A 13,044-nucleotide genomic window follows, 5' to 3' on the forward strand; every position below is an offset into this window, starting at 1 on the left:
TAAAATCGTCCAAATCCCGCCAAAGTCCTGTACGAGGAGCGAAAAAAAACTGTAGTTTTGAACTTTTGTGGGATATTTCATACTGAAACTTAGACGTTAAGAAATGACACAAAGTGGAACGGATTCCAGCTCGAATTTCGTTATACGGTATGTTAAAATGTTTTACTTCAACAGATTCGTAATGGGCTGCCAGCCGCACTGGGTCGTGTGTTATAAGTATCTGGCGGCTTGCTTTGTAGTTTGCGCACATGGATATGGGAACTCCAAGATCAGGACCATTTTGGAATGGATTCAAACAATTTTACGGAGTTTACCACAAATTCCTCAAACATTTCTGTGTTGTAAGCTTACCGCATGGTATAAGCCCGCGAATTTATACATATAGCATTTCTGCCAGATTCTGTAATCAGGAATCTTGATTGCATTGTATCCTGCTGCGAAAACAGTTTTGAACTTTTGCATTCGTTACGCATTTGCCGTGGAACTGGCTGGTGGTTGGACAGTTTGCAGTTAGCAATAGTTCATAGTATGGATAAGTTGGAGCCTCCCGAAAAGTTTAGCTTTCCATTCGAGCCGTACGCTATCCAAGATGCCTTCATGCGAGATATTTTTACGACCATCGAGGAGCGCAAGATTGGGTTGTTTGAGAGTCCTACGGGCACTGTAAGTCAGCTGTAACACGTAGTGCAGTAATTATCTGTTTTAAAAGTCGACTGAAGAATTTCTTTTTATCGGTGAGAGCGGGTAAACCATGAAAACGAAATTCACAGCCTTGCGGGTTTTTTACTTTTCCAGGGGAAATCCCTTAGTATCATTTGTGGAGCCCTTACGTGGCTGAAGGAGTACAAAATCGGGATTGAGACACGTTTGCGAAATGTCCTCAGCCAAGAGTATGCTCATTTTACTCTTTTTTTTAATGCTTATATGAAAATGCCAAATGGTTAGCAAGAAACTGCTTTAGGAAACTTCTTGCTGCCAACGCGAAAGCAGGTATGTGTTGTCTTTGCTCCGCACTTGTGGTTAGTTGAGTCTTGGTTTTATACTCGCACATCTGCTCTACTGCACGGAGTCTTGCGGATTACAGATAATTGGTTGGCGGCGGATTATGAGTGCTCCAAAGAAAAAGAGAGTTGTCGATCTCAGCGAGTCACGCTCGAAGGTCTGCTTAAGCGTGAATTACATTGGAAGAAAAGGCGTGATCAGTTGTTTTTACAGAAGAAAACGAAGGTATGAATTATGAAAATTAAATACATCCTTAACGAACTCTTGCTTGGGATTTTCGGGGGTGGCTTCTGGGATTTTTGATTTTAAGCAGCAGTAATTTGAAATTTAAGAACGACAGACATTTGTAACGACGCACTTTACTTCGTAACATATTCTGTTTGCGAGAGAGGTTTGTTGTGTGTGCATTGTTAATTTTTGCGGTAGGAGAAAGAATCAGACGCCCTTCAGGAAAGTCTGGATTCGATAGAAAGTGTGTTGAAAGAATGCCAGAATGGAGGCGAGGCTGATCAGTCTGACAAAGATCTACTGGTAGAAGATTTCCAGTTGGAGGATAAATTTGGTGATGGTTTTAAGATAGACGAAGAGCAGACCGTGATCCATGTGCAGAAAGTAGGCAACATATGACAAAGCGATTTAGGATACCTTTTTTGACTGATATTTTGCGTTACGAAGAATTTTTAAAATTAGTTTCACTTTCTTGTGTTCTCCCATTTTTATCGGTTTATTATTTATGATTGTTATAATGTTATAAACATTCGAAAACGATTCCGCCTGCTTATCGTTTCAGATTTATTATGCCACAAGAACACACTCTCAGGTGACACAGTTCATCAGCGAGTTGAAAAGAAGTCCTTTTGGATCTGTAACCCGTGTCGCTGCGCTGGCTTCGCGTCAAGTTAGTAAACATGCAAACTACCTAAACCTTTTCCGTTGCGACGACTAGACCGAAAAACATCGAATTTTATTAGAATTTATGCATTTTTGAACCGGTGCAAAAGCTGAAGAGTGTACACATGATCAACGAAAGATGCATAGAGCTTCAGAAAGGATCCAAGAAAAAGTGTGAAGATGGGACCAAAAAGCGCTCTAAACGAAATCCGGAGTCAGAGAGCAGTTGCCCGTACTTTTCCAAAGATCTCTTTGAAAATCTTAGCAATCAGATTTTGGTAGGCTGTCTGTGTTAATGGTGTGATATAGTGGTAAACTGTTGACTGGAATTATTGCCTAGGACGAAATCAAGGATATCGAAGATTTGACGAAAGCCGGAATTCGCGAATTAGCTTGTCCGTATTACGGGAGCCGGTTGGCTGTTCCAGATGCAGAGGTAAGTTTGCGATGCGCTATGCGGCTATGGTAAAATTAGTGTCGCAAATTGTTTTCACCGTATGTCGATACTTGAAAAGTCGTTGGGCTGGATTTCGAAATTCTTCGTAAAGCTTTAGAAATCTGTATTAATATGGTTGTCTGGTACTGTAATGGAGACTACTGGAAATGTTTATACCTTTGAAAGAATTCAAGAGAACTCAGTTATGCATTCGGAATTTTTGCAGGTTGTTGCTCTTCCTTATAATATTTTGTTTCATAAAGCCACGAGAGAAGCCAGCGGCATTTCCTTGCTCGATCAGGTGGTAATTATCGACGAAGCCCATAATATCTTGGAATCAATAGCCGGAATGTATTCCTGCGAGATTACGGAAGCGCATATTCGAAAAGCTCTGAATCAACTCCAACAATATCATGATCGGTATAAGTCGCGTTTGTCGGCCATGAACTTGTTGAATATACGACAACTGTTGTTCGTTCTGGAAAAACTTCAGAATATATGGAAAAGAAACCCTGGCAGTGGTAATCACAGCATTGCAATAATGTTTAAATTTGACATGTTCCTGTCTCTGATGTGGCATCAGCACGGCTTAATTATTTCCAGAAAATGTCAAAACGGCTGTAATGAATACCGACCAGTTTTTGATCCTGTGCGGACTAGAAAGCATTAACCTCCGAGATCTTCTGAATTACTGCGACCGAAGCCTGATTGCAAGAAAGGTAGTAACACCGCAGCTTGCAGTCGCATGTGTATTATATTAATGTATACCTTAATTTAGCTTATGGGATTTGCCGAAAGATATCCGGAGTCAACTGGTAGGCGACTTCGCTCGTTAGCTAAAACAGAAAAAAAATTTCCCTGTTTTCACAGCGCAGAATGCTTTTTAATAGGAGAGGATTCCGCATCATCTTCCAGTTCTTTCATGTTTATTGAATCGTTTCTTGACATGCTGACCACCATACCGGCAGACAGTCGCGTTTTCCTGTTTTACGGTATCGACTTGTTGTTACCCTTTGGCATTCTCCTCTGCTCATTAGTTAGCACAGGGTAGCTGATGAAGTACAGAGTATATAGATTTGGGATACCGTGACTTAAATTAAATTATACAGAATGATGGATTGTATCGAAACTTCAAATGGCTTAGGGAATTTTTGTTGTAGAATCGTCCGGCTCGAAAAGAGCAAAATTCATGTTGTTGAACCCAGCTGCTTTCGTCAGAGATGTGTTTGCCCAAGCCCGATCTGTGATATTAGCCGGAGGAACCATGCAGCCGGTAAACAATCTCATTCTCTTAAATCCCCGCCGACAGTAAAATAATTTTTATCGGTCTCTATATTGTGTCTTTTCATGGTAAAAGTTTGTATTAACCTCGATCTTATTAAAACGTATTTCTCAGAGGCTGAGTATTGCCCAGGCGAATACTTTATTAACATTAGGAAAAGGTTTTTCGTGTTATTTTGTTGTAAAAATCATGTTGGTGTCTACGCAGATGTCAGATTATGAGGATCAGCTACTCTTATTAGCCGGTGTTCTGCCGTCGCGCATCCACAAATTTTCTTGTGGCCATGTTATTGGACCGGACAGGGTGCTGCCAATCGTGTTACGCAAAGGACCAGCTGGAACTCAGTTCCATTTCAGTTATCAGAATCGAGGGGACGAAGGAATGGTACCTGTTGAGTGTACTGTAGTCGCACTACTTAACTAACAATTGTAAGTTATAAATTTGGTTGGGATAGGTGTTGCAGTTTCTGCGCCTTTTACTGAATGTCTCCACTATCATTCCGGGTGGGATTGTATGCTTTTTTCCATCGTATGATTGTGAAGAAAGAATGTTTCAAATTCTGGTGAAAAATAGTGAGCTTTTGCGGAATGTCGAAAAAAAGAAGAAGGTCAGTATTTGCTACCGGATAGGATGAGGTTTTGACATTCGTTTCCGAAATTGGCTAATTTACATTCCCGTTACAGATTTTTCGCGAACCAAAGCGGTCAGCCGATGTGGAATCGGTGCTCGAAGCCTACGCTAAATGTATTTCGGTATATGGTTTGATTGGTCTACTGAACGTTTGCTGTTATGTACAAAAGGTTTTTCTTTTGAGAATCCATCGGAAAATCGGACTGGAGCGGCACTTTTTGCTGTCGTAGGCGGGAAACTCAGCGAGGGCATTAATTTCAGTGATGAATTAGGCCGGTGCGTTATGATGGTGGGCATGCCGTATCCTAATCGATTTTCCGTGGAACTCCAAGAGAAAATGGACTTCCTCAATCGAAAACTGGTACACTGTGCTTTGGTTATGCCTGCGGTTGCTGTTGCGAGCACTTGGTGTCGAACTTTGGACAGGTCAAATCGGTTTCCGGAGCTCTGCCGGGTGAAATGCATTATGAAAATCTTTGCATGAAGGCCGTTAATCAATCAATTGGTATTGAGTAAATTTTTTTGCAGCGATATTTTTCCTTGACTGATGTACTCTGTAATATTCTTTCCCGTTGCTGCTTATAGTTTTTTTTCCACCTGTAAACTGTTTTTGTAATAGGCCGCGCCATCCGCCATAAGAATGATTATGCCGTAATCCTTTTGGTGGACTCGAGGTATGGACATCCTAACGTATCCCGTGCACTACCAAAATGGATCGGTGGGCAGCTGAAGACAGCTGATCAATTCTCGGAAGCGTTTGCGGAAATAAAACGAGTATGTATTCATTGGCCATCTTACATTGTTTCTAAAGCATTTTGCCCAGCTGTTAGCCTAATTAATTAATATTTTCTTTTTAGTTTTTTGGGCGTTTGCAGACAAAGATTTAAAGCAGCGGTTTCATACATGTTCCACGATGGCCACGACTCATGTCTGAAGTTGAATCTCGTGTACGAGTATGTCGTTTCTATGTAATTCGGTTTTCATGGTAAAAAACTAATTGTTCAGTCGCTACTTTCCTTCGTAACACGCTCCAGTGTTCTGCGTCCTGGAGCCGTTGTACAATCTCAACTTGGTAGGGATTTTACGGTACAACGTGTAATGCCACCACTTTTAGATTTTTAATCAGTTACGAGTATTATTTATCAGTATATCCACTATTTTCTTGATGTTGGGTGGAAGAGATAAGCCAGCATGTTGTAACAGAAAGGCCATTTCGGTTACTAGTAACCCGAGTAAATGAGCAATCAAAAATAGCACCATCTTTACGAAAACTGGATGAGTGTTTTTTCTAGAGGTGGAAGATGTAATACTGCTTCAAACAGGATTTTTTAAGTCCGCTTGCCAATGATTGTGCAACAGTTTGGTCCAAATTTAAAAAATTCCCCCATAACCGGCTTATCCGCGCCTGCACCTTTGACATTTTTATTCTTCTTTTCGCATACTCCGGGCGCGTCGTCCAGCGATACAATTTTGCAATTCCATCCGGTGTAAACGATCAAATTGCCTACCGTTCCACGCTTCCATATGCCCTGGCAGTCTGCGAAAAGAGTTACAAACTCTGCCTGTATGTATTATCATAATTTATACTTTCAACTTTTTAATTAGTTTCACGTAGTTTACTCCAGTTCTGTGGGGTGTTTCCGTCTGCGTCGTTCTAACATGACCAACAAAACAGCTGGTAATTATTTCGCGATCAGTGGACTGACTACAGAGTGAATTAACTTGATTACGGTATTCTGTACGTTAAGGACGTACAATAATCGTTTTTGGTACGAGTTGAACAAAAAACTTTTGATCAATCATGCGATACGCGCGTGTTGATTTACTTATTTTGAACGAAAAGAAACACATCAATTAGCGACATTTATTGTTAACATCAAGTCCTTGCTCTTACTTGCATAACCGATGACTACCAGAGATAACGTGAGAGCTAACATCAGGGATTTGGGCAGCATTTTTCACAGCGTGGTGGAGTTTGGTAATAGCATCCACAATTATCTGAATGTAAAAAAATCAGAAAGCCTCGCCGGTTACCTTTACCCGGTTCAAACACTGAAACACATGCCTTGGTCTTTAATTATATAGAAGTTACTGACAACGAGTGTGCGATAGGACTGCCTCGGTTGGGGAGGAAGTGCAGAAATCGTTTTTTGCTTGTCTATAACCAGTTTTTCCGTTAGTTGAGCAATAACCTAACTCCAGTTACTCATAATTTAATAGTACCAAGACGCATCGTATATCCGGATCAGAGCCCTGTTAGCGTGAAATGATTTGTTGTCAGTGCGCCAAATTATCCCCCAGGAAATTCCGTCTGTACTTCCAAAAAACTTCGGCGTACCGATCAGCCAAGTCCGAAGAAACTCGTAACACTTATAAACCATAAGTGTGTGGCCAGACAGAATGTCGGTTCATTAATATCAGATGTGCTGTACTAGTGCTCACCGTTTTCAATTCAATACAATGTAATTTCAGCTTACTAAGAAAATAATACTTAATTTTCTGAGGACCATACAAGCATATGCATAGTTGCATACAGTGTGTACAGATATGCATTGTAATAAGCGTATAAGCAACATTCTGCAAAATCCAAAAACAAAAAAAAATACAAAAGCGTGAGTCATCCAAACAACCATCGATTCGACTATAAATAAAATTAATAACAACTACAAAAAATCTGAACAAATATGAGATATCAAACAAGCAATAATACTGCAGCATCAGGAGCGAGTAAAACTAGTGCGTATGTACATCTGCAACAGTAATTACTTTGTATGCCGACCCATTCCTTTCGAAACCAGCGCAGACGGATTCAGTCGTCGTATTGCTTTCTGCACGGACTCCAGTACTATAGCTCAGCCGGTCTTTTCCAGGAAAATCCCGATCGTGGTTGACGGACGGCTTCCTTATCGAACAAACAGCTGCTCCGATAACCAAGTCTCCGTTTTCACTGGGCGCTATCGTTTGCATCCACTGCGATTGGGCATCCTCCTGGCTGTTGGTCGCAGTGGAATACCCGTGGTCACTGCTTTCTGGCGGCATCCGGTTGGCCGGTGGTCGATAACCCGGATTAATTTGGTACGCTGAGATAATATTGTCCATGTCAACACCTGCAGCACCGTATCCATTGGGAGGGCCCATGTTTTCCAAAAGTGCCGCGTTCGGACACTCTTCGTCGTTGTCCAGATACGTCACCTTAAAATTCTCGGGATCATTGGCGGCCAGCGCCGGAATAACGAGTTCAACACGGCGGTAGTAGCGGCAGCATATAGTAAGGACAAAAACACAACCAAAGCATCCCAGAATACCGCAGGTCAATGGGACAATGGCGGAACTTTTTTCCAGCACCATAATTTTCCGATCGTCACCTTAAAGCACGAAACGTCAATAAGTCGGTATATTTTAACATAGTTTTGTACCAACGGTAACCGTTGGTCAAGAAGCATAATTTGAAAAAAGCAGCGTGCGTCGTACTGATTGCGCATTTTGTTGTTCTACTCACGATTATACACGTTTTCAGCAATTGTTTCAAGTGCGTACTAATATTTATGAGTAATTTACCCCGATGGTCTTCGTCATCGTCCTCTGCTGCAAGTTCACCGGGTCCACTAGCACACCGGCCATGAAAGGAACAGAACCAACCTGTGTTTCCATTGCGCTTCTCATACGGACACCAATCGCATACCGTATCCTTTAAACACGCGGTCTTGGACTTCCTGGCAGTGCATGCCAGCTGACTGCACCGTGGAACAGTCGTGATTGCTAATTCATCCAGGCTCCTCAACTTGATATCATCCACTCTTTTGGGACACAATGAGATATTTTCATGATGGAAACCAAAATTGTGCGCGGCGCACATTCCCTGCTGCGGCATGCCACAGCGGCAGGGACACTCACATTCGTTGACCTCCATACGCCGGCAGTTCAAGCACGACCGGTCAACCACACTACATGGACAGAACGCCCGTTCATCCCGTGAACAATTCCCATTAACAATCACGAGGTACACATTTGTGCCAGGTACCAAAGCGGCAGCGAACGTTGAGCAAGGTTTGCTTGAGACATGGGGCCCGTAGTATGTCAAATTCCCTTCGTAATACCTTTCCCATGTTTTTCGGGATCCATCCTGACAAACTTTCTTCTGCAACACCGGATTATTTCCACTGAACAACTCCGTGGCCACAATCGGTTCAACATGAGCGACATGGAACCGCTCCAACGGACCCTTTTCAAAGGCTACCGCATTCAGTCTCGGGTGAGTAATCACGTATCCATTAATGTCAAGTAGGAAACAACGTACTCCAGTTTGACCACACCCTGGTACGATGTCCAGTAGTAGGGAATGCAGGTAGTGCACGGTTAATTCCGCACCAATGACCATGGCGACTGGGTCAGATGGTGTATGCATGGCTGTATGTTTCGCTTCGTGAATGGATCTGCTAAGAATGGTAACAGGTGGACCACTCTGTCGGAGAACGGGAGGAGCCAGCACAATCCAACCGGGAAAGCGAACGGCTTCGCGAAACCATTCTTGTTCAGCGGGATTGTACGCCCCATCCAACAAGACGGCTGGAAAAGATACCAGAACCCCGTCCATGGTGGCAGCAAAGCGACGAGTTATGTTGCCGTTTAGCAGGCTGGTATGAAAAATGTCCATCCATGCTCCACACATTTTGCGTAATAATTTTGCCTACATAATTATAATAATAAAAATGTTTCATTGTTTCAGACTGCTGCCACAATTACATTTAAACTTGGTTATTAATTACTTTCAAGCATATTAAGTGGAAGCCGTTGGTTGCAGTGCACCGTATCAAAATATCGCAAATCAAAACGGCCGTTTGTGCGCAGTTAAAGAAACGCAGTTAAACATTGCGCTTATCCAAAAATACTGCCTAGTATACCTCAGATTTCACAGGTAACAGCTTGTTTATGATGGAACTTAAATTCCCAGCTGGTGCATCCGACTGTCTTGTCAAAAATGTCATAAAAATTTCGATGTCGGATTTGGACTCGGGAATCTTCAAATGGCTGTAGGGGTTAAGGAAGGCATTCGCAGAGAGAAATAAGCCACAAGTATCAGCTCTTGCAAGCTGATTATCATAAAAACACAAACGTTGACCAGGTGTCTGCGCTAAATCAGCCCGATGGTACGTGAGATTGGGCGAAGAGTTGTCCAGAACCCACGTGTCAGTTTCTATGGTCTGAATTCGCGTTTTATGACCAGATCGTACGATGCAAATTATAAAAGGGGTTCCGGACACACGCTGCCATAAGTAGAACCGACCGGAAGGCGTCATCAATTCGGCTCTCTCAGTTGCAAGCATAGCAGCTTTAACGTCCTAAAACAAAATTTCGACAATCCACACTATGAATAAACTCTCACTCGAGCAATCAGATGGACTGCGAATAATAGATTTGGGCTAAACCGAAAAAGAATAATTTTCAGAGTTTACAAAACCAAGCCGAAGCTCACTTGAAATCCGGCGAAATTCTCCAAAAGGTCAACTAATGGTATGGCACCTGTTCGCCTATCCAGTTCCGGATGGACGATGGCATAACCGTTCACATTTATCACAAAGCAGTAAGAATTTCCAGCTGATAGTGCCATCCGATGATATAGACATTGTTCAAAAATATAATCGATAGCAAAATCTGCCCCCATCCCAATGGTTGCGGTGGTGGTGTCGTTCAAAACGAAGGTTTTAAAGACATTCACCGAAGTGACGTAATGGCTGAGAGATTTCGCGGTACCTTCCGAGGAAATATCAGATATGTGAGACAATTCGTAAGGTAGTAGTACTGTATCCAGCGAAAAGATGCGAGCGAAAAGGGCCATAGGAAAACTGATAGAGTTGAGATAAGTCGTTGTGACCTCGCCAAGACCGGTAAGCTGTGCCATTCCAGGGTCCTACAGAAATGCGGATGTGATTACGTGTAAAGTGTATTATGTCTGCAGTATAAAAAACAACAGTATAACTTATAAAAATCGTAATACTATCTATGGATATAAGTGCTACGGCAGAGTGACGAGTAATTAAAAACAGCCAGGAGCAGTCAAAAACCGCCTGTTTCTCGATCGAGGGATGGCACACTTACAGAAGTTGGTGGCGAGTTAGAGACGATGCCAATGTGGACCTCACGGTGTATTTGTGGAAGCGCCAATGCAAGCAAAAATTGTTTCAGGTCAAATCCAGGTCCAAAATTTTTAAGGGTGGTCAGGTAGACAATAACAGGCAAATCCTTTAGAAACGTGTTGTTTTTGTTGCAGAATAATGTTGAATTTCTCTTCTGTGAGTATTCTGGACGAAATGTCAGTCTGTCCAGATAATCAAATGCCTCCCTCGAGTTTTCATCCAAAAATAGTGCTGGTGAACCGCGACATCCAGCAGCCCGTATGTCGCATGTTATTGTGCCAGCAGTAACCAACAAAACCTGTGGAGACAATGAAAACTGTTTAAGGCAGTTTGTATTCCCAGAAAACTCTTAACGATCAACGTACCTCATCCTGAACATGGAATGTACGCAGCAATGCATAGACCGTATTCTTCATAATACTGAACTCCGCTTGTCCCACGCCATTGAAATCTAATATCAAAATGTAGCTGCGAATCCTTCCGTTGTCTGCCGATGCTTCTCTAAGTGCAGCCCTATGGAACATCCAGTATTTTTTTCATTGCACACTTAATTCAACATACTTAATTAGTAATTGTTGTAGATTGCGAACGCAACTCGCAAGCCGTACCTCGCTTGTTCTGGACAAATTACAGAATATAAAAATTTTCCTATCGGGTAGATCGGACAAAAATGTTTTTAGATATATACCGATAAATCAGAGAACTAAACCCATTGTCTGCGCTATGTTCTGCGGTCGCTAGCATTAGCTATTGAAGAAATGTAATCAAATGAAAAAGCGCCATAGTACCATCGGCGAGCAAAGCGGTTCACGCTTTCCGGTGGCAGTAATTGTTCCTCCATGATTCGTGCTGCAGATTCCTTTCCGTAACTTGAAGACAAAACGATGGACGAGTAACGAGATCTCGAACCCTTATAACCCACCCATACGTCCAACAAGTCTGCAACAAACAAATTCTTTTTAAACTATACTTTACCAGAAACTTTACTCATCCCAGCTCGGCGGAAAACACCTACTGTAAGTAACATTTGACATCATCTCTCGCAACGTTTCGCTCCCCGAACCATTAATAAGCCACGTTACAGTGCAAAACTGCACCTGCGCGACTGAATAATCATAGCACAAATAAATGGACCGACCATACAGTCGACTTTTTGCCACATCGTTTTTTATACGCAGACGATCAAACGTTCCAGAAAATGGCCATTCTGAAGAATGTCTTTCCGCCAGAGACATTTTCAGATAATCCACCGAAGAATTCAGCTTTCCTTTGACATCCGCCACGAGAAAGGACAACACACTGGACTCATCGGGATCAGTCATTGTGAATGGAACGGAATCATACAAAGTCTGCAAGAATACCGCTGTGAGCTTGCCGTTAACGAAAAAATTTTCATTATCGTTGTTTAATATGCACAAAAAATGCCAAGCAATGCTTAAGCTTTTCGACAGCCTGGTTCTGGACGTTTCGTTTAGTTAATTGATAGCGGGCTTTATGAAATACACGGTATGTACTTACCTGCATATTAGCCACGCCAATTTCCACATTGGCAGTTTTCCTTAGCGCTGATGCAATTTTTCGAGATTCCTTTACAACTCGGAAGTCAGCGATTACGTCCGATGCTGGCGTTGAATCAACGATAGAGGATGTTAGCTGGTTATCCAACAATTCCTGCCCCATGTCCACAATATGCTCAGTCATCTGCCATTCATTTAGTCCACTTTCGGAAACGCCTGTTGGTGGCGGAAACTGCGGCATATGGGGTTTCGCGGCATAATTCCCATGATATGGATTCGAGTCTGCAAAATAATATTGTTTCTGAACAGCTTTGTGACATGCCCAGAGATGACTTAAACAGGGCTGAACCATATGCATGATATAAATAAGTCTAATGGATTAATTAAGTACTGTAAAAGTATCGTCTGTATGTGTCTGCATCCTCCTTGCCAGTCACACAGAATTTAAACATCTTCAATGTAATTTGTTTCCTCTACCTCCGGTTATTTTGCTATCTGCTACGGCTTCTTTTTGCAGTTTTGGGCTTTGCAGGAAACCGCAGCACGAAAGAATCCCAAACAATATAAGGATAACATGAGTCAGATCCATTTCAGCCACTACAGCCTCGACAGGTTGCGCCGCTGCTAGCACTACGGTAGTCTGTCAATACGATAAATTTGATTTTCACAATCGAAATGGACACAACATATCTGCAAAATGATATGTAATAAACCATTGACCATCTGTGGAAGAAGATAGAACGAGCAACATGTATAGTATCCCAGAAGACCAGTGTCCTGTTGACTCATTTAGGCATCCACGTTTATTGCACGGTTCAAGGTGATAGTGTCGCGTATCGCGTTGAAACATATTTCCACAGAAAAAAAAAACCGATAGATATTTTTAGCAGCAATCTGCATGATGAAAACCTAAGCCAAATAAAGAAAATAAACAAAAACAGCAACTCTTTAGCAAATGCAGCGCTCCTGACAGTCAGTGGAATTCTCACGTCAGCTTCTACGAGTACTCCATCTATCGGGAAGAACGGTTTGCTCATTTTGCCGTCAAAGCAAAGACAGACAAGCTTGTTGGAAATCCCACGGGGCCCGTCGCTGAGTCCAGTACGTGTAGCGCTGCAGTCTGCCTAGCTCCCATACATTCGCCATGCAGCC

The 13,044-nt window shown here is 42.4% G+C and overlaps 2 protein-coding genes across 2 annotated transcripts; one reads left to right on the top strand and one right to left on the bottom strand.

Moving 5' to 3' along the window:
* The first annotated feature begins 299 nt into the window (after positions 1-299).
* On the top strand, positions 300-5,968 carry LOC129602660 (ATP-dependent DNA helicase DDX11-like). The gene is made up of 20 exons (XM_055501744.1): positions 300-663; positions 796-890; positions 962-990; positions 1,085-1,227; positions 1,429-1,614; positions 1,793-1,900; positions 1,974-2,171; positions 2,234-2,329; positions 2,556-2,850; positions 2,933-3,048; positions 3,108-3,144; positions 3,220-3,321; positions 3,490-3,602; positions 3,819-3,995; positions 4,066-4,218; positions 4,295-4,363; positions 4,426-4,602; positions 4,668-4,746; positions 4,861-5,015; positions 5,099-5,968. The coding sequence occupies exons 1-20, from the start codon at positions 529-531 to the stop codon at positions 5,126-5,128; spliced, it is 2,493 nt and encodes an 830-aa protein (XP_055357719.1). The 5' UTR covers positions 300-528; the 3' UTR covers positions 5,129-5,968.
* Positions 5,299-12,864, bottom strand: LOC129602659 (VWFA and cache domain-containing protein 1-like). Its single transcript, XM_055501743.1, has 12 exons — positions 12,370-12,864; positions 11,894-12,174; positions 11,391-11,724; positions 11,164-11,314; positions 10,741-10,888; positions 10,338-10,673; positions 9,715-10,149; positions 9,143-9,580; positions 7,800-8,928; positions 6,465-7,606; positions 6,136-6,399; positions 5,299-5,778 (listed from the first exon to the last, which is right to left on the bottom strand). The coding sequence occupies exons 1-10, from the start codon at positions 12,479-12,481 to the stop codon at positions 6,975-6,977; spliced, it is 3,996 nt and encodes a 1,331-aa protein (XP_055357718.1). The 5' UTR covers positions 12,482-12,864; the 3' UTR covers positions 5,299-5,778; positions 6,136-6,399; positions 6,465-6,974.
* Positions 12,865-13,044: the final 180 nt, after the last annotated feature.

The sequence above is a fragment of the Paramacrobiotus metropolitanus genome, unplaced genomic scaffold (assembly GCF_019649055.1).
Source record: "Paramacrobiotus metropolitanus isolate TYO unplaced genomic scaffold, Prichtersi_v1.0 Parri_scaffold0000004, whole genome shotgun sequence".
NCBI classification, from domain to species: Eukaryota; Metazoa; Tardigrada; class Eutardigrada; order Parachela; family Macrobiotidae; genus Paramacrobiotus; species Paramacrobiotus metropolitanus.

What these genes read in the sequence shown, in the direction of transcription:
- LOC129602660 (XM_055501744.1), top strand. Translation starts at nt 529, where the DNA reads ATGGATAAGTTGGAGCCTCCCGAAAAGTTTAGCTTTCCATTCGAGCCG. An exon ending in CGAAATGTCCTCAGCCAAGA is followed by an intron (nt 891 to 961) that starts GTATGCTCATTT and finishes AAACTGCTTTAG; the next exon opens with GAAACTTCTTGCTGCCAACG. An exon ending in GGCCGTTAATCAATCAATTG is followed by an intron (nt 4,747 to 4,860) that starts GTATTGAGTAAA and finishes TTTTTGTAATAG; the next exon opens with GCCGCGCCATCCGCCATAAG.
- LOC129602659 (XM_055501743.1), bottom strand. Translation starts at nt 12,481, where the DNA reads ATGGATCTGACTCATGTTATCCTTATATTGTTTGGGATTCTTTCGTGC. An exon ending in CTAACTCGCCACCAACTTCT is followed by an intron (nt 10,150 to 10,337) that starts GTAAGTGTGCCA and finishes GCATTTCTGTAG; the next exon opens with GACCCTGGAATGGCACAGCT. An exon ending in AGAATTTCGCCGGATTTCAA is followed by an intron (nt 9,581 to 9,714) that starts GTGAGCTTCGGC and finishes ATTTTGTTTTAG; the next exon opens with GACGTTAAAGCTGCTATGCT.